A 20,790-nucleotide genomic window follows, 5' to 3' on the forward strand; every position below is an offset into this window, starting at 1 on the left:
CACCTCTCAGATGTCTGACCTTCCTCTCCTGTGCCGTTTCGCCTGTCCTCCTGGGAGGGGGCCTTCAAGTTGGTAACACTCTTACTCTGAGAGAAAGTGTTATTCTACTTAGTCATAGAGGAGGCAGTCTTGGATTGCACCTCTTCATCCTGTCTTTGGGAAAGTGGCTCTGAGAGCATCCTTGGGGTTCGACTACTCCCCTAGGACTCCTTGTTATTGATGTCATGCATCCCTGCTACTTTGGTCTGAGCCCCCCCCCCCCCCCCCCCCCCCCCCCCCCCCCCATAGCTTGAGCAGCAGCTTCAGCGTTAGCTCGGGCTAACTAGGTAGCCATCTCCAAGGCCACAGCAACCTCCTGGTGCCTCGTGTCATCTTCCTGCTCCCTCTGGATCATCCTCTGGACCTGCTCATTTATCTCCCGCCATTGTCGTTCCATAGTTGCCCTCTGGAGAGAAATTTCTGCAACAAAGGCCTCCTACCTCGCCAGAAATTGTGCCATCTTCTTCTGGTGAGCGTCCTGTTGATTCTCTACATCAATTTGATCTCCAACCTCCACCTGAGGTTCATTAGTGGTGGAATCCCTAGGAGCCGTCTTCTTCATAAAACTAATGAAAGTGTGTCTTTTGATTTCGTACTCTCAGTGAAAGCACCATAATGTTGACCTGTGAAATTGGTCAATAGTCATATGTACGATATACAACACCTTTTGAACGATATAAATGTAAATATACGACAGAATACAAATATCTAAACAAAACACACATAAATTTATAGTGGTTCAGCCCTATTCGAATGAACAGTAATAACCTAATCCACTTGATATTTTGTATTGAATCACTCAATTAACCATTACAAAGATAAACTGAAGAGTTCACTCGTCACAAATTTTCCCAGAAGTTAATCAAATGATTGATCCAAAATTTTCACTTCAAAAAAACCTCCTTCCTTTTATGAAGCCCCAGGCCCTATATTTATAGTACCCAGGGATTGTTACATAATCAACAAGACTGGGGATCGTGGGTTGGTACACTGTCATTGGGAGTGAAGATATGTGTCCACCTTCCCATGATTATGAGATCGTGGGTCTTCTTGTCGTTTCTATGGATCTTGGTTGACCTTGCACGATTGAAAACTTTGGGAAAACGCTAAGTCTTGGTTGGTCTATGAGACTTAGGTGCTAGGCCCAATGACCTTTTAGAGCTTGGAGGCCTGTTGATCTTCTGGGTGCTAGGCATGTTGATTTCAGCTTGAACGAGCGTGATGCACGTGCCGCTTTCTCATTCGCCATGTCATCTCTTGAATATTAAGGGATAACCATATTAGGTTCATTAATTGCCTCTGTGGTCCCAACAGAATCATAGGAATTGGTTGCGGGTTGTTACAATGGATTCACCTTTCTGTTATGAAATGGTGCAACGTGTAAAAAGGCTAATATTCTGTAATATTCTTTTTGTTGATTGTATATAGCAATAGAAACAACAGCTACGATTGAGCTGAATTTATTCATTTCCACTCTATATCATATATTTTATCTGATTTTATTTTCAATATTGTAAAATCCTTTATTGGCATATTTGACAATAATGACAAAATTAATTAAAAATGTATTTTCGAAATTAGTAGTTTCCTGTTTTGTAATATATTGGTACATTTCGAAAATAGTTAGTTTCCTGTTTTGTGTGATATAAATCAGATTATACTATATATGATTATAAAATAAATATATAATTTCCTATAAAAGAATATATTTTCTTGAAATTGGTTTATATGGAAATTATTAGTATTTATTTTCATTTATCTGATTTGGTTGCCCAGAAATCGTGTACAGCTTGTAATAATAAATGATATATTGTTTCCTTATTTATTTAAGGAAACTGGGTTGAAAAACTGTCCAGGTTCAATGAATCTGTTTGAACCGATTTCCAGTCTGTTTGAACATATTCTGACTTTCCTGTTTTGGAAGATTTTTCATTTATTGGCTGTTTGATTTCTGATTTGTTTTCCACGACCTAAAGGGATTCTAAAAAGTATATAATCATCCTTAGTTCGCTGGTTTTTTATCATCTCTCTTGGTGTATTATTTTCCAAATATTTTTCAAGTTTTAGAGAGACTTTTTATGTGAAGAACTTGAGTCCAGCAAGTTCTTAGTGGTTTATTACAGTATACTTCTGTATTGTTTTCTTTGTGTTAATTGTGCAGGTTGAACACACTTGGACATTGATTATCAAGCTTCGGGAGAAGTCTTGTTCGTGAGTCACTTTTCGGGAGGAAAAGTGCAAGTGTTATGATTTGAAGGGAGTTCAAGATCTTATCACTTCAGAAATTTGATTAGGAGTTTAGATTACAACAGTTGCGAAAAATTCAAGAGAGAGTCTTTATTTGTATAAGTCAATTTTGTTTTGTAATCGTTTAGATATTCTTCTAATAAATTTCATTCTCTGGGCGTGGCCTCGTGGACTAGTAGTAATCTGCAAAGATTGCTGATACCACGTAAAAATTCATGTGTTTTTTACTTTATGTTCGTTTTTATCTTCTGATCACAAACTGTTTAAACATATCCGGTTTCTGTTCAAACAGTCTTTGTGTCTGTTTAAACATTTCTGTATTAGTTCAACAATTAATTATTTAATTTGAATAATTAAGTTGGTAATCTTAAAAAACGGAATTTCAAATATAGTGATATATCAAGTAAAGCACGAACTCTACATGTCAAGTAATCTGTATTTATATGGATAAGAAAAGTTTCACGGACAATGGCGTTACAAGACTGAATAGTATTTCTGTAGAACAAATAAAAAAGATACAGATATATATTAATTGTTATTAATCATCTTATCAGTACTAGAATTAATCAGTCATTGAGGAAAGAATTAGCTATATTACTAATATTATACTAAATTCCAAATTAGATAAATATAAATTGGACTGACTTCTTACAATATATGTAAACTAATTTTTATTGGATTGTTACAAAAGAATTAATTAAATTACTTGACGATGACGATGATGAGAAAAACTCGATAGAGAACATATATGGCCTTGCCGTTTCTCGTGAAACGAATTGGAAAAATTAACTAATTTTGTAGTGAGTTGAAGAGGAACTTGCAATCGGCCAGATATATAACGACGTCGGACAAGGAAGGGCAGCTCTTCATCACATGGTGGTTTCTAAATCCCAGGAGTCAGTATAGACCAAACGCTCACAAGATAGATTGAATATACCTATAAGCGAGAGAGATTTGAACTTATAGGGAAGTAGGAAACTACCACCGGTGCTTTGGATGACTTAATATTATTGGACTTATTACTCTGTTCCTCTTTCTGCTTGCAATTTTCGACGTTATCGGAGACTCGAGACGAAGACACATGAAAACAGCTGAACAAGCCTGTGAAAAGAGCCATGTTGCTTAGTTTTTGAGGTGATTCAGTACCTGGTTTTGGTTAATAAGGCGCTAGCTTAGCTAGATCGTGAAAATTTGAAAGACTAGCAGTATGCTATAGTAATGTGGTGCTTAAGTATAGGTTGGTACTATATTTATGAGAAAAGAATTGATTTTTGTGCTTTATATATACCAGGCATCTGATTAAAGCTTTGTTATTCTTGTTGGGCAAGGAAGAAGAAAGATCAGGGCAGCTTCGGCTGCTTCATCTTCCGTGTTGCTAAATTATTACTTTCTTGGAGGGTGGTTGTGTAATTGTCATTGTCATTCAGAGCCTTTTGTTGTTGTTGTTTTAATTTACTTTCTTGGAAAGAACAATGTCATTCATAATTTTGAATGCGGATCCCAATTTTGCTTCCTCTAAGTCAATATTTTATGGATAACTTAATCGCTGTTCCAAGTTTGTTATCTTCCATTAAATAAATGAATGGAAACTATATGCCAAATAGTCAATTTTAATTTGAGGTGAGTCATCGCTACTTTGTCACAATTGACAAATAAAGAAACGTAAGGTGACTTTAACAAGAGTAGTCTTGGTCTAAGCATGTGACATTCGTTGTGTTGACCTTTCAACCAATGCACCACATAGTTAAGCAAAGGAAATGAAAAGGTCAAGTAAGACCAAATATTTTAAGACTAAAGAGGATTCTTGTATGGCACAATTGTTTCAGCTTGCTCCACACGCTTAGCAGTCACTAATAATCACTCAGTGCCTATAAAAATTCAACCACATAATTTCATTTCTTATAATTAAATATATGATCCTCAAACCTCTTAGTTCTTAATTTTTTATACTTGCCAATTAAGCTCATTCAAATCAAAGCAATAACAGTCTTTCTCAATGTCTCTTTTCAACTGCTTCCGGCCTTCGTACGTGCCTCGGGTGTCGGACCACGATGAGAGCTCAAAGAAGAAAGTAGATTCATCGTCTATGGAGAAAAACAAGAGCAGTGAGTCAATAAAATCTTCCACAGCTCCCGTTGTCGTTTCTTATTTTCCCGTTAATTCTTATCCCTCTCGCTTGTAGAATATGAAAATATGAAATCAAAAGAAGTGGAATGAAACGACATCAATTTAGGCTGATCAATTGGGGAATTTAAACCCTTCTTTACTCTGCTTTTTGTATGAGAAAGACGAGAGGAAGAATTGTGTGTATGACTCGTGGTTGTATCATAAATAAATTCTGTTTCAAATCAATCATGAAATACAAATTTGATTTCGTACTGGTATTTATTAGTCTCACAAAGCGTCTACAAATTGATTTCTTTTTTTTGAGAAGTGACCCAAAATAGAATTTATATAATTTATACCATCTCCAATGCAAATAAGTGACCTAAATTTAGCACAAAATTAAGAGTTAATGCTATATTTGACCTAATATTTGTGATTATGTTCTAATACACAAGAAACAAATTAACACAAAAAAATTAATAATTTATTTAATATTTATTAAGAATATACAAAAATTAATTTTTTTTATTAATTCAAATTGTATACTACAAGAAATTTGTCATTAAAAGAAATAAAAAAAAAGAGATATGATTGGTAAATAATTGTCAACTACTAAATTATAATAATTAGTGGTAATATGGTAAATAAAAAAGTAGCATTTATTGATGTGCCAAATTTGATTCATGTTATATTTTGTGCTAAATTTGACACAACTTCTAGAATGTATCAAATTTGACACACTTTTTGGAACACCATTGGAGTCATATTTTTTGTAAGTGTAGTGGGCAAAATCTGTCTACATGATAAAAAATCCAACAAGTCAGTAAGACTAGTCTGTCAGGCCCAATAAACTAGCTAGACTAGCCAGTAAGACCCAAACCAATGTAAATGGGCTCACATATATTGTATGAACCATCCAAATGGCCAATCCATACCCGGAACTGAATCCGGATGCACTCAGTCAGCCAAAGACCTTGAAACAAACAAGGTACACGTAACATTTTCCATGAATTTCGGAAGGTATCCACTTGGGGCGAGTGAGACGGATCAAGAAGGTGGAGGGGCAACGGTAAGGAGGATGACTATAAGGAAAACCCTAAGGGGAGATGGCAAGGTATCGAAGAACCATCACTCTGAATACTCTCTTGGACTAAGAACACTTTCTTGAAGTTGATTCTGTCAAGCAAGACAAATCAGTAAGACTCACCTGACTAGACTGACGAGCTCTGTTGTAGCCTGCCACGAGCCATTCAGACTAACTTGGCCGGAATGTCAAACTCCATCATCACCCGCTCATCATTCTATTCACCTACTCAATATTACTTTTGTTATTCTTTTACTTTTTCGATTATCTTTCACAAAAATCTGACTAAGTTGAACTACCGCCTCCTTCTTTGTTCTTGAAAGGTTGCTAGTGACTGTTTCATCAATTGTAGGAATCAGCCTCTATATTTTGGCGCCCACCGTGGGGCCCTAGCAATCAGACAATTGACAAAGAATCAAGGAGTTCACTTATGAACTATGTCAGACGTGACTGAGACACATGATCTGGCCACCCAACTCGCTGCCCTTACTGCCCAAATGAATGAGAATCGCGAGAAAATGAAGAGGCTCGAAATAGAGAATGTTGACCTACTCGTGTGAATGGATGTCATGTCATCTCAGGCGACCGAGGTCCGGCCATCCCGCTTCTGAGGCCCCATCAGCCCGATGCAACCTTTGGGTGAATTCACCCATATCTCTAACAATGATGGAATGAGTTGAACAAATCTATCATCCTCGTTAAGAAACCCTCAAATGCCACGTACCATGTCTAACATACAGAATTCAAATGTCAATGCAGGAGAACTACATGTAACCATGAATGATTATGGACATTCATTCGCACCCAGACAACATCAGACTCCAGGAGTCATCCAGCTAGCCTCAGTAGGCGGACATCAGCAGGTTCCAGGAGCCAATCACCCATCCACTTGATCCGAATGTCAGCAGATCCCAAGAGCCAGTCAGCCTACCACTGGCACGATCCAGACCTTCATTTGAGCAGGTCAACACATGCTTGAGCAGCAGGCGATCAGACTGAATCAACCAGTCGTAAGCGATCATGCCTGCCATATTGCCATCAGCTCACTTCTGATCCAAGATACTGAGTTGGCTCGTAAATTGGTAGAAATGGAAGCATTTATCCAATAGATTCTTGGAATGTTGACTCCTTGTTCGTTGACGATATAGCAATGGTAAAAATGCCAAAGAAGTTCAGCTTCCCTCATGTGAAGATGGTCGATATATCAATGCTGACATGAGAGAAGCTTGCTTATGTAAGGGTTTGGTTCCAGTCTTATTGGACCAGCCCTCGAATTAATGGTATACTAATTTACCTAATAATTCTATTTCTACTTTTGCATAATTGACGAACACTTTTGTTGAAAAGTTTTCCAGTAGCAAGAAGCTTGAAAAGTTTGCGGAAGACCTATACATCATAGTTCAACGACAAAGTGAACCTTTGCGAGATTATGTAGGCCGCTTCAACAAAGAGAAGGCATCTATAACCAATTGCAATCAGGACAGAACCATCTCAGCCTTCCGAAAAGGGCTCCGATACGACTCAGACCTATACAATGAACTCACCAAGTACCCTTGCAAGTCAATGGAAGACGTCTTTGCCAAAGCCTGGACACAAATCAAGTGGAAGGAGGACGAAACCAAATATTATTGCTCCTCCCCACAAAAGGATACTCGAAGAGACTCAAGGGTGGACAGATGACAAAATGACAGATAATCTGAGCGATACCCATATCTTAGCAGGCCTGAGAATATAAGAAGGGAGTACAACCGGTCATCTGAGACACGCCCCTGAGATGGTTCGAAAATACCAGAATACTACCTCTCAGTATCACCTGTTGAAGTTGTTGTGACGTTAAGAGAGCTTGGAGGCAAGGTGAGGTGGCCCGAAAGGTTGAGAACACCAGCCGACCAGAGGGGCAAAAATAAGTGGTGCGTCTTCCATGCTGATCATGGCCACCGGACAGATGAATGCATTGCCCTAAAACTTGAAATATCAAACTTATTGAAATGCGGACACCTGACTGGCCTCTTAAAAGACAAAAGCAAGAAAACCTACTAAAGCAGGGAAGACAAGTTAGGCAGCCAAAGAGTGCTAACTCCACCCAGACCGCCCACTCATGAACGCACCGTCAACATAATAATAATTGGAACTGAAGTAAGCATAGTTACCCATCTTCCCTTAGCCATCTATGGAAAAATGGTGTCCGCGAGCCAAAGGGAATTCAACAGGGGAAACACCATTCTCACTAGCCTATGAAATGGAGGCAGTCATCCCTACCGAAAGTGAAGTTCCAACAACAAAATATGAGTTGACGACAGATGAAGAGAACTGGGAAAACATGTGCCATGAACTCGACACCGTCGACGAAAGAAAGGAAAAAGCACTCTTAAGAGTCTCAGCCTACCAACAAAGCATATCCGGACATTACAACAAGAAAATCCGCACTCAGACATTCAAAGTGGGAAACTTGGTATTATGAAGAGTACTCCAGAACACTAAGGAAGCATGAGCAGGTAAGCTCACCCCGACTTGGGAAGACCGCTACCTAATCTCTAAGGTAGTCGGACATAGATCATACAAGCTACAAATTAAAGAGGGATCAAATATCAACAACAACTGGAATGTTGTCCATTTAAAACAGTATCACTTTTAACTTTACCTAGTCTTCTACCACCTACTTTCATCAATGATCTCATGAGATCTTCATTCAAGCTACATACTGCACTATCATGCAGGAAGTGTCAGAACTACATTTGGGCTTAATCCCTGAAAAGGGTATGTTGGCAGCTCTACGGAGTACAACCCCAATTACATCTGGACAAGGTGATCCTTCACTTGTCTTTGACTTGATTGGTCATCCATCAAGTCGGTCAAGAGGATAAACTAGCCTGATCATGATTCATCTAAGGATGAGAACACCATGAGTTAACGTAAGAAAAAACAAAAGTATAATTCTAAAATAACAAGTATATTACACTTAGACTGAGACACAAAAATAGAGTAAATCACTTGTCAATCAGCCATCCTGAATGAAAGGAAAAGATGAGCTATTTGATGGACCCAAAATGGGTATGTTTTAAATATTTATATCGCAAGTGCATGAATCGTTCATATAAAATAGGGATCGTGTAAGCAAGGATGTCAAACCCAAATGAGTTGTCTAAAATAAAAAAGATAACTATTTTAAACCAAAATTAATAAATTCTAACCTAGCTCCAAAGATTGATGAGATTTAATGTCATGAACATAAACTAATTTTTTTTAAATAAAGCTATTTGAGATAATAAAAATAAACCAATTATGATTTGAAAATAAGCTGTAAAAGAAACATTATTAAGATACTAGAATCCACAAAATGTAAGTTTAATAATACTTATTAGTATATTGATTCCCAAGTTTTAGTGATAGTTAAAATAAGTCAAACTATTATTTTCCAAATAGATTTATAATTTTAAGCACAAACTATTTCTTCACTTTTCAAAAAAATATAATTTCAAAATATTTAATGTGAATCAACCTAATGAAACTACAAAAAAATCAAATAACATTATTTGTAAGGCAAAACATAATATTTTTGTTCTAATCATTGGGTGTGTACAATTTAATGACACATCTTACACAAATAATATTATGTTTTGCAAAATGAAGAACAAAGTGCAATATTATCTAACAATCCAAAATATGAGATATTAAAGATGAAAGACATATATGAAGAAAAAAAAATCCATAAACTTTGTTGCATTACAAGGGAAATCAACATACAATATAAATATTACCTAGTTACAAGTTGTTTCATCATGATCTTAATAATCTTATGAAAAAGATTAGAAGCACATAACTATAATAGAAATTACAAAATAAAAAAAATACATACTTGAAAATGCTCTTGAAAAATACTAAAATGGAAGAGAGAATGGTAGAGAGAAAATGGTAGAAAATATGATGGTTACAAAAAATTAAGTACTCCAATCCCATATTTATAGCCAAAAAAGTGTTTAATATAATTAATTTAAATCAATTAAATTGATTAAATTAAATTTAAAATAAAAAATAATATGGCATATAGGGGTAAATTTTAGGGTGTAATGATGATTTTGGGGTAAAATTTGTAGAAAATTTTGGGTAAAAATGTGGCATTTTTGGACAAGGGGACAAGGAGACATTGTTAGGCTCAAGAAAAATGGCTCCCAATTGTGTTGGGTTTGGCAGCAAGCTTGGGCGTAGGGGCTGCTAGGCTTGGAGAGGAAAGAAGTTGGGCCTGACAGGGTGCATCAGGGGGGGGGGGGGGCATGGGTAGAGTTGGGCTTCGGGTGGGCCTGGCAGAGATGAAGCAGGTGGGCCCATGAGGTGGTGAGCTAGGCGGGCTGGGCCGAAGGTGCAGCTGGGAGGTTGGGCTGGGCGTCTGGCAGGCCCATGGTAGCTGGGAGGACTTCGGGTAGGCCTAGAGGTTGCGGGCCTGGTGGCTGGAAGCTTTGTCTTGTGGGCCTAGTGCCATGTGTTTACTTATTCCTCTTCAAAAATGCCATTTTTCTTTCTTTCTCTTTCTTTTTCAAACACACAAAAAAAATACAGCATAATTCCTACAACATAAATTAAATCATAATCAAATACTTTCAATTACACAATAGATAATATTAAGTCCATGAAAATATTAATTTACTTTGGAAATTAAGTTCAATAAAATAACAATTTAACTTCTAATCTAATAATATTAATTTCAAATAATTAAACTATAACATATTACAATAAAATAACTATAAAAACACACAAAAATCTATAAAAGCATGATGAGACTAATAAATTCAAAATTACTTAAAAACTTAATAAATCAATTAAAAACTCAAGAACTAAACAACAATTAGCAAATAAAATATGGTAAAATAACTCTATTTTGTAGAGTTATCACTAAGTCAATTAACCATCAAGAAAAATCAAACAAGCATCTGGACAAACCAGACAACATCCGAACCAAACAAAAATAAGAAGTTATATAACACAATCAATCATCCAAAGAAAACATACATTGATACAAGATTGTCTTGAGTTAAAATACAAAAGAGCTACATAAAGCATCAAGACTATTGTTGCAGATCTTATGCTATGCAAGTATACACAATCGCAATTTGTAATAAATTTCTTGGTAAGACCAAGTATCGTCCCACAAGAATTGAATTATCAATTACCAAATAATTAATTCTTGGTTTCTATTTGGCTAACAAAAATTTGTTTTGTATTTTGATAATTAAAATAATGTTGTTTAAAATAATGCAAACTAGTAAAGGCATAAGCAAGAATAAATTTCAAGAGATAAAACAATTACGGACTTTAATTTCATCAACTCTTCCCTCCTACCAATCACTAATGCAATATCAACAATTATTCTTCTTATCAAACTAGCAAGTTGGAAGAATACATTTTATAACCGGATTAGGAATTATAAAACTCAACCTAAGTGCAGATTTTCTATATTTCTATGATACATTCAACAATTATGAGGCAATGAATACACAACCTAGATGCTACACAAATAATCTTGATACTTTCGTTCTAGATAAAATTTGTGTTGATTCAATCAAAGCTTGTTTAAATCTCACCTTTCAGAATTTTGATTCAAACTCAAAAAAATAATGAAAATAAATAGCCAATAATATTTCATGCAATAAACACAGATTGAAATAAACTAAATAGATGAACAAGAAGATTAATATTGCATTATCTCATAATAGGAGTTCAAGTGAATCCATTAAAATACCTAATAAAATATTTAGTTCAACATCATTCTAAAAATATCAAAAGCACTTAAGCTAAACATAAGAATGAATGGACATAGAAAAAGAACTGTTTATAACGAATCGAGATGTTGTACAAGGTGTTCTCCACTTCAAATTTTCATCTCCCTTTTTTTCAGCCCTCTGTCCTTTTGAAGTTAGGATTAAAACCTAATTTTTTTCTTCAGAAGCAATGCGGGCCCCGACCCAAAATTTCAAGTGCCGCGACCCGTGTCAATTTGGGCTTCGCGTGGATGTCAGGCGGGCCGTGGCCCAACCTTTTCAGCTCCGCAGCTCTGGGTCAATTTCTGGGCAGACAAAGCCTTTAGCGTCGTGACTCTTCATCACTGCGTCGCGGCCCGCGTACACCCTTGAATAAAAAAACAAGCTTTCTACCTTGGACCTGGTCGCGGCTCAACACTGTAGTGCCGCGACCCTTAAGAACTTTCCCAATTTTTACATTTCTGAGTCCAAAAATTCATCGAAGCCGTTAAATGACAAAAAGATCCATTTAATACGAAAACAACATCAAAAATCCTGATTTTTGCCATCTTTTTCCCCAATTTGCTCATATTTCTCTTTTCCTTTATTTGAAAGCTAAAACCTATAAACAAGCAAAACACAAAGAATAATACTCACTAAACAACTAAAAAGATTAATAAAAACTACCTAAACATGACTTAAAAACAACACAAAACTAGACTCAACAAACTCCCCTAAACATAACATTTACTCGCCCTCGAGTTAAGAACTCTAAACACTCTAAAAGAAAACACAAACTGAATCTAACATGAATCAAGTCAATAACAATTGATCTAGCCTAAAAAATCATGAATACCTTGCAATATCATCCTTAGAACATTATAGCCATCATTTTACAATCCTGAATTTCAAGTCAAATATGTCTCAAATTCACTTAGAAGCATCAGTACATATGACAACCAAATCATGATTAATGAACAAACAAGTACTCAACTCAGTTTACACAGACCGAATTCACACCACCAGTCCATCGAGTCCATAATCCCATAGGCTTGCTAACTTACTATTCTCCACTAATTTAGACTAAAACATGCTCACAAATCACAAGGACTTTTCAAGGTTATCACGATCGGCTTAGGTGAAGGTGGGTGAAAAATGAATTTAAACTCATCCTACCAAAAGTATATAAACCAATCAAACTAGTATACAACTTTACAATCCACAATCAACCCTTCATTACCTTTTGTTCATTTCTTGAGAAAGATTTATCGTAACTCAACAAAATATATATTTTTTCTTTTTTTCTTTCTTTCTTTTGTTTGTTTTTTTAGATGATGTATACTTCCCCAAACTTATTTCTTTTTTAGTCACGGGAAGTAACATTGAAATATAATAAATACATATATATATATATTTTCTTTTCTTCTCTCTCTACAAACCATTCCCAGCACATTATTTCCCCAATTACATATTATATACTCATGGTAGTCAACAGAAAAGGAATATAACTGGGGTTGATGAAGCTAAAAACATGGTACTAAAGTTAATTACCCAACTAAGACACTAACAATAAACAAACAACTAAACACTAATTACTAAAATAAATAAGACTCATCCCCCTCACTTAATTAACACATTGTCCCTAATGTGTAAAATAAAGAAAGAAAAAGAGGACTTACCAAAATCCCGACAATTTATCACAAAACGGTGGTGGTGGCAGTTGTTGTTGGTAAGGTGAGTACTGTGGAGAATAACCAAAATAATTTTGTTGATCATCATTCATCGTCCAATGTTGAACCAATTGATTGAATTGATCCACATGGTTAACCTCATGATCATACCTTTGCTCCATGTACTGATTCCAATGTTGATTCTCAGGATGATGCGAATGCATCATATATTGATTTTGTAAAATAATATAATCCAATCAATCATGAGTCTGTTGAGTATGGGAGTCAATAAGCCCACCAAGAGCCAAAAAGTGCGGACCACGGCTCGACCCAGCCTCATTAGCTCCACTAGTGCCTACAGGAGCATTCTCTTCTAGTTCTTTAGCTCGTTGACGCTTAAGCACATTGCCAGGCTGTGGTTGTTCAAGAGAGGCCGTGGGAAATTGATGAACCATGTCTTGGGTGATCAGTTTCATGGGCTTCCAAATGAGGTCTCCTTCAATGACGAGCACCTTGTAAACTTTACAAAAATCAGCAATAAATGTTCCATGCCCCAGACCACCAATTGTGTTGAGCCTACAAATATTCTGGATACTGTACCGGATCACCCTTCCCACATCCACTATTATAACTTTCATAATGGCATACACAAGCAACAACCTCTCCCGATCAATAGAGGACAAATGAGTACTAGGTAAGACACGAACACTTACAAAATAAGCCCAGGCACTAGCTATGGGATTCAACTGCCATCAAAACATGTATTTGGCCTCCCCATGGTCATAGGCTAACCGAGCATTAAATGAACCAATGTTCGATGGAATATGTTTCCCACGGATGAAAACTTTGTAATCTTCGTCTTGACTAGTAAAATTGGCATAGAACTCTTACAATTGAGAGTAATTTGCACTGTCCACTTTGCAATGGCTCACAAAGTAGCCAACAATTTTTCCTCGCAATCTCAGCTCTAATTGTCTCATATGTGGGGTCATTCATATATGAATCTGCTTGATATTCCATTTCCCTTTCCAACATAATCAATTTCCCATTCAACCTCTTAAACAAATCTAAGGCTTCCTTGGTTTTAAACTTGGTTGTATTAAAGTCGACTTGTGGCAGAGGAGGATGAGGCATTGGACGCATTTTTTGAATGGGTAGCGCACATGGGATTTCTTTTAGGACCCATAACACACTTCCACAATTTTGTTCAATAACCAAATCGCTCAAAAGAAATTTGGGCAGTACATTCCCTTGTTTTTCTTGGTTTCCCACAACAAAATGTCACCAAGAGTACTCCAAATGCACACCAAATAATCAACAATCCCACAACAATCCACAAAATTGCTCGAAAATTCTCCACACAGCAATTAATCCACAAATTTCAATCTTAGCACAAAACCTTCACAAATAATGATGAAATTTGACTTACTTGTGTGAGATAAACTTGTGCTATACTTCTCCTCCCTTTCCAAGCAACAATTTTAGAACCCAAGAGTTGAGTGTGGGAAATTTTCAGATTCTAGGATTAGGCTATGGGAAAAAATAGGGTAGAGGAGAAAGAAGGTGGCAATAATAATGGGTAAAAGGTTGTGGGTGTTGATGGTATGTAGGAGAATGATTAATGAGTGTGAAAGAGGTGTTTATGGTGGCTGAGAATGGTGGCGAGGAGGAGAGGTGCGGTTATGGTGAAGGAGGAAGAGAGAAAATGTGAAGAGAGTGGGAAGAAAAATTTGAATTTTAGGGATTTAATGAGACTGCCCAAAGTAGCGCTGCGGCACACCTTTTTCAGCGCCGCGACCCATGTTGATTTACTGGGACTTTTCAAGGCTCGAGCACTACGGCCCTCCAGGGCTGTGCCACGAACCTTAAGCCTTTTTTTCATTTAGTTTTCACGCTTTCCACGGTTCTAAATTGACAAAAAGAATCCAAAATTTTAAACATTACAAGTACAAAATTTAAACTTAAAAAATTATTCATAACTAAGAAAAAAGTAATGAATGTAAGTAAAGGGTATGGGATGCCTCCCAAAGGCGCTATTGTTAACGTCTTTTAGTCGGACGCTGAATTCCTCTTCTGATGGGCTTCAAGAGGATAACCAACTTGGCTTGATCGATAGGGCCACCCAAGTATGGCTTCAACCTTTGACCATTCAGTTTGAACACTGAGCCATTCTTTCCTTGCACTTCAACGGGGCCATATGGAAATACTTTTACAACAATATAAGGACTCGACCATCTAGACTTCAACTATCTTGGAAAAAGTCTCAACCTGGAATTAAATAACAGTACCTATTGTCTGGGTTGAAATTCTTTTCTAGTTAAGTTCTTGTCATGCCATGTCTTAGTGCGCTCCTTGTAAATCTTGGCATTCTCATAGGCCTCATTCTGAAACTCATCAAGCTCGTTTAATTGCAATTGCCTATTCTTTCCCACTGCACTCTCATCAAAACTCACCTTATTCATTGCCCAATAAGTCCAGTGCTCTAGTTCAATTGGAAAGTGACACGCTTTCCAAAAAACCAACCTATATGGAGACATCCCAATTGGAGTTTTGAATGTTGTCCTAGAGGCCCAAAGCGCGTCATCAAGCTTCTTAGACCAATTTTTCCAAGAGCTATCCACCATTTTCTCAAGGATACTTTTCACCTCCATGTTTGATATTTCAGGTTGACCATTTGATTGAGGGTGATATGGTAAAGCAGTGCGGTGAGATATTCCATACCGAGCAAGTAGAGCATCGAGTTTCTTATTGCACAAATGACTCCCTTCATAGCTAATGAGTGCTCGGGGAGTACTGAACCTTGTGAAAATGTGCTTGTGCAGAAAGTTCATGACCATTTTACCATCATTTGCCTTTGTTCCTGCTGCCTCAACCCACTTTGACACATAGTCCACTATTAACATAATGAATTGGTTGTTGAAAGATGATGGAAAAGGGCCCCTGAAGTCTATACCCCAAACATCAAAAATCTCAACCTCTAGGATCACATTAAGTGTCATTTCACTCCTCCTTGATATGTTCCTAGAACATTGACAACGATCACACTCCTTCACAAAATAATTAGCATCCTTAAATAAATTTGGCCAACAGAATCCACTTTGCGATACCTTTGCAGCTGTTCTTGATGCCCTAAAATGCCCACCACATTGCAAAGTGCACTACAACAATTTTGCTTATATATTACGTTAAAATATTACATATATTTAGAAGTGTTATAAATATATACTAATAAAAAAAAACAAGCTGAAATTTTACCAAAGAGGCGGCAAGTGAAAATACTTAGCGCCAAATGAAAATGAAAAATATCATTTGGGGGTTTCCTCTCTCTCTCTCTCATTTAGATTCAGCTCACCCTAATCACGCCTCATCCTCTCTCTCTCGCCTTCATTTTATCAGTTCCCTCTCCATTCTCCATCGCGCTCTCTTTCACCGAGTCTATCGACTCTCTCCATCACGCCATGACCACGCCTAGCTAAAGCTCTCTCTCTAACAAATTCTATCGACTCTCTCTTCCTCAAGCCCCGATATTCTAAAGTCTGTCTGAACAACACCACATTTAGTCTCTCTTCACTCTTTCCCGTTGAGTTGTTGGAGCACACACGAGCACGGAGCAGCTAAACCAAGAATCTGGGTTTGCAATCATGGAGCAATGCTTCTTCTTACAGCTGGGTTTTCCTCTCATCTATAACTCATCACATGTTAAAATAAATTTAGTAATATTTTTTATGTTTGTGATTGTAATATATGGCCAAATTGTAAATTATGTGTGTATTTATTGATATTGATTTTGATTTTCATGCTTTTGGTAAAGGTCTGTCTCTCTCTCACCATGAGGTTATGTTGTTCTGTCCTTTGTTTGCTTCTGAACATTTTTTAAACGATGATTAATGGAGTTTATTTTAGTGATTATATGAGTAGTTTTTTTATGCTTTTATGTTATGGGTTTGCTTTTTTCTTCTTCTTCTCTCTTCATATTTTTTAGTATCTTTCTCGGTTTTGATTAATGGTGATGAAAATTTTGGCAGGTTTATGTTCTTATTAGTTTGTTCATTTATCGAATTGTGAAAGTTTTCAGCGAGTTTTGGATTTTAAGTTAATCTGAATTGGGTTTCTATGTTAGTTCTCTGTTTCTCCCTTTTATGGAATTATTGTTTGTTTGGGATTGATCAAGCAAAGATTACAACATGATGATGTAAAATATATTTTGTATTGGGTTTATGAAAGCTGATAGTTTCATAGCTTTTGGTAATGTAGATTTGGTTAGTTTCATAGCCTTTTATTTTGTATTTGATTACCCTCTGATAAAAAATAAGTTTATTTATTTATTTTAGTTTCCCCTCTTTTGTTAGGAATTTTCAATTTTGTGAACTTTGAATAATCTTTTTCCTATTTGTAATACTAATGCATTTGGAGCTATTACAGTTTTGGCCTCTTTCTCATGTAATACACTCATTGCTCAAGGACGTTATATCAATAGTTTCATAGAGAGAAAATTAGAATCAACAACAATATATTACCTGTTGAACTTAAGGGCTTAACTTTCTCTTGGTACTTTAGCTTTAATATGCAAAATTTGAAACCATAGACTTCAATTTGAGTCCAATATGGGCTCCTTTCTGACCACAGGGATCTCAGCCAGCATATTTTTGGTTCATTTTATAGTAGTTAGAATCTACCTCACACAAAAATATGTTGAATAACTTGCAGCATAGCTAGAGAGCTTGATTTGGAGGAATGGACTTCCAGGACTGAAACTGCTAATGTGCTGCATGAGCCAGTATATCTCTTTTCATCTCATCTCATCTCATCTTGCAAGTCATTTGTAATTTAAGTAGTTTCTTTTTCTCTAGAGTTAATTATGAGAAATTCATAAACATTGTTTGGTAAATGAAAATTGTATTGTTCTGCTTTACTAACTCTGTTAGATCATTCCTTTTATTCTGTTAACTTTCAATTTTATACATATTTGTGTACTTTTTGGCTCATGCCTCTGTCACCATTTCTCTCACACTCATTCTCACTCTCTCTGTCTCACTATCTTCATCTCTATCATACACTCTCTGTCTCTCACACTTGTGTGTATATATATATAAAGAAAAAACTGAGAGTTGTTTCCATATGTTTGATAAAAGTCTTCAATGAATTCTGCTAAAACTTTAGAGGCAAAGTAAAAAGTAACACAGTTGTGGGGGAAAATCTTAAGTGAATTGTTTGAATCAATATTTGAGAAAAATAACTTGTAGTGGCTCATACGATTACAACTGTTTTGAGGTAGAACACTTCAAAATTGATGCATTGAATTTGTTTTCATTTGTTATACTGAATACATAATAGTGACTAATCTGTTAGTTTATTAAAAAAAATTATGCAATCTGCAATTGGTTTCAAGCTTAATAAAAATTCTCTTATGCTCTTCAAGAATAGAATTTTTAAGAGGTGTAGATTGAATATGGTATTGTGGTTAATGCTGAGCTACTTAATTCATTAAGGTAATGTTGGAGGGGGCTACTGTTGTGAAGGGTGTTGTCAATGTTAATTGTTAATTTGTTTTTTGACAACCAATTCTATTTCATATATAATTAATTCTAGTTATGGTGATACATCATGTGTGGGATAATATATTTAAGAGGTATAGATAATATATGTGTTGTGGTTAATGCCTACTGTGTTGTAGGCTATTTGGTTGAGGTGTATTCAAGAATCAAATAAAATTATATTTGTGCCTAATGGAAACAACTTAGATCATGAGGGAGACTTTGATATATTTGTCACATCTTGATCACGAGGACACGGAGAAGCTGGTATGGGTTTATGGAAAATAAAGTAGTAAATGTATTGAAATATTTTTCATGTTATCAATTTGTACCAAAGTTAGTACAAGCTTGTGTTAGCTATAGTTTTTATTTATATTTATGTCTAATAATATTTCTGTTATGATGCGACCTATTTTGAGTTGAAATTTCTTTCAAGTCATGTGGCTGCAGCTTAGGGGCTGCTGATAGTGAATAATTTGAGGAAAAATATGAGTGGGGAATTTCTTTTATTGGCCATTCAATTGAAATTATTTTCTGCATGTATAATTATAATGGAACACCTTGTTTCTATCTTGTCAGACACTTGCAGAGAAAAGGTGTCATTTGATTGTGTTATATATTATTTTCATTATAAATTTTATCTTATGTTGTCTATTCTTCTTGTATGATGCAGATGCAAAAGAAGCTAAGCAAAAAATTAAGTGGCGAGGATTGGAATTGGAACAACATAAACACATTATGTAGGGCAATAGGGTCTATATCTGGTTCGATGATGGAAGAACAGGTACATTTTTAACTTACCTTATAAATGTTATTTCTACTCATTTTCTATTTGTGGTCACTGCTTATACTTTCTAATTCAACTATAAACTCATCATTTACTTCTCGAGATATTTTCTACGTCCCACCTCCCTAGTTGTGATAATAGTTTACTTGGCATTTCTGTTTTGACTACAAAAAAATGTTTATTCTGATCAAAGATAGTCACATGTGTCAGTGTAAGCTTGTACTTTATTTCCTTGTAAATGTTAGTTACACCACATATTGTTATGAGTTTTTGAGGGCAATGTCCATGCATCTGTCATATGGTGTTAAGGATCTTGATGTAGAACCCATAGATCACTATTACATGCCTTTCTCATTTGGGAAAATATGTGGGTTTGAATAGGTTTTTTCTTTTTAAAATTATTTATTTATTTATTAAAATGTTATACCTGTTTCTTGATAATGTGTTTGCATCATCAATGCATAAGAAACATTCATGTTCTGGAGGTCAATGTTTGCCCTTCATATTTTTTATGTTGGTTTGCTTTGGCAGAAGAACAGATTTTTGGTTATGGTCATTCGTGACTTGCTAAATTTATGCGAAATCACGAAAGGGAAGGATAACAAAGCTGTCATCACAAGTAACATTATGTAAGTATTCATGATTGAATGATTGATTATCTATCTTGAGTTGAGGTGGAATGCACATAGATATAGCCTGCCAGGCCATAACACCTCATTCCATCCAGATTCTTTGGTCATTTGTAGAAACCATGAATTTTAGCCACTTGATTTTAATTGAGAAAATTTGAGAACTATGAGAAACTTGGTTGGAGGTATACAACTAGTACTTTTTTGAAATCTTGTACATAATCCTCCTCTCTTTCTGCAGGTATGTTGTTGGACAGTACCCGAGGTTTCTAAGAGCTCACTGGAAGTTCCTAAAAACTATTGTGAACAAATTGTTTGAGTTCATGCATGAGACACATCCTGGTGTTCAGGTTTTTGTTTTGTTGTTGTTTTCTTGTCTCATTAACAGTTGCAAAAGATTTGCTTGAACTCTTATTTATTATAGTGTCACTAAGTGTTTTTATTTGTTATAGCTAGCTTATTAAGTATATTATAATTAAGGAATCCTAAATGGTGTCTCACATTCTTTGCAGCAGCACTAAAGGCCTCTCTATGGCTTATATCTGGCTTTAAAGTTGGCTTTAAAGTTGGGGATAGAACAAGGGCTATAGACACCAACAGGTAACTAGTACAAGATCAAGAAACTAAGGCATATTTATAATAGTGAGTAATACTATGTACAACAATTAATAAAAACACATTCAGTAATATTATTAGTGAATCTTTCTTTTTCAATACTACATATATATGGATCTGGCACAATGCTTTTCTGCAATTGATTTGTTACTTTTGAAATTAATATATGTGATACTTTGTTACTTTCTGCAATGCTTTTCTGCAATTTTATGTTTGTGTATTTATGTATATATGTTTAACTTTACCTATTCTCTAGTTTGATACCATTTCTCTAATCTGTATTATTTGGTCTTTTTGCTTCAGTTACCTCAACATATTGAGATACAATAATAGGGTACTCCTCCTTG

The 20,790-nt window shown here is 35.7% G+C and overlaps 1 protein-coding gene across 1 annotated transcript; it reads left to right on the forward strand.

Annotated features, from left to right (window-relative positions):
* Nucleotides 1-4,176: 4,176 nt before the first annotated feature.
* On the forward strand, nt 4,177-4,670 carry LOC133781932 (uncharacterized). The gene has a single exon (XM_062221040.1). The coding sequence runs from the start codon at nt 4,283-4,285 to the stop codon at nt 4,466-4,468; it is 186 nt and encodes a 61-aa protein (XP_062077024.1). The 5' UTR covers nt 4,177-4,282; the 3' UTR covers nt 4,469-4,670.
* The last annotated feature ends 16,120 nt before the right edge of the window (nt 4,671-20,790 follow it).

This window comes from Humulus lupulus, chromosome 6 (genome assembly GCF_963169125.1).
Source record: "Humulus lupulus chromosome 6, drHumLupu1.1, whole genome shotgun sequence".
NCBI lineage: Eukaryota > Viridiplantae > Streptophyta > Magnoliopsida > Rosales > Cannabaceae > Humulus > Humulus lupulus.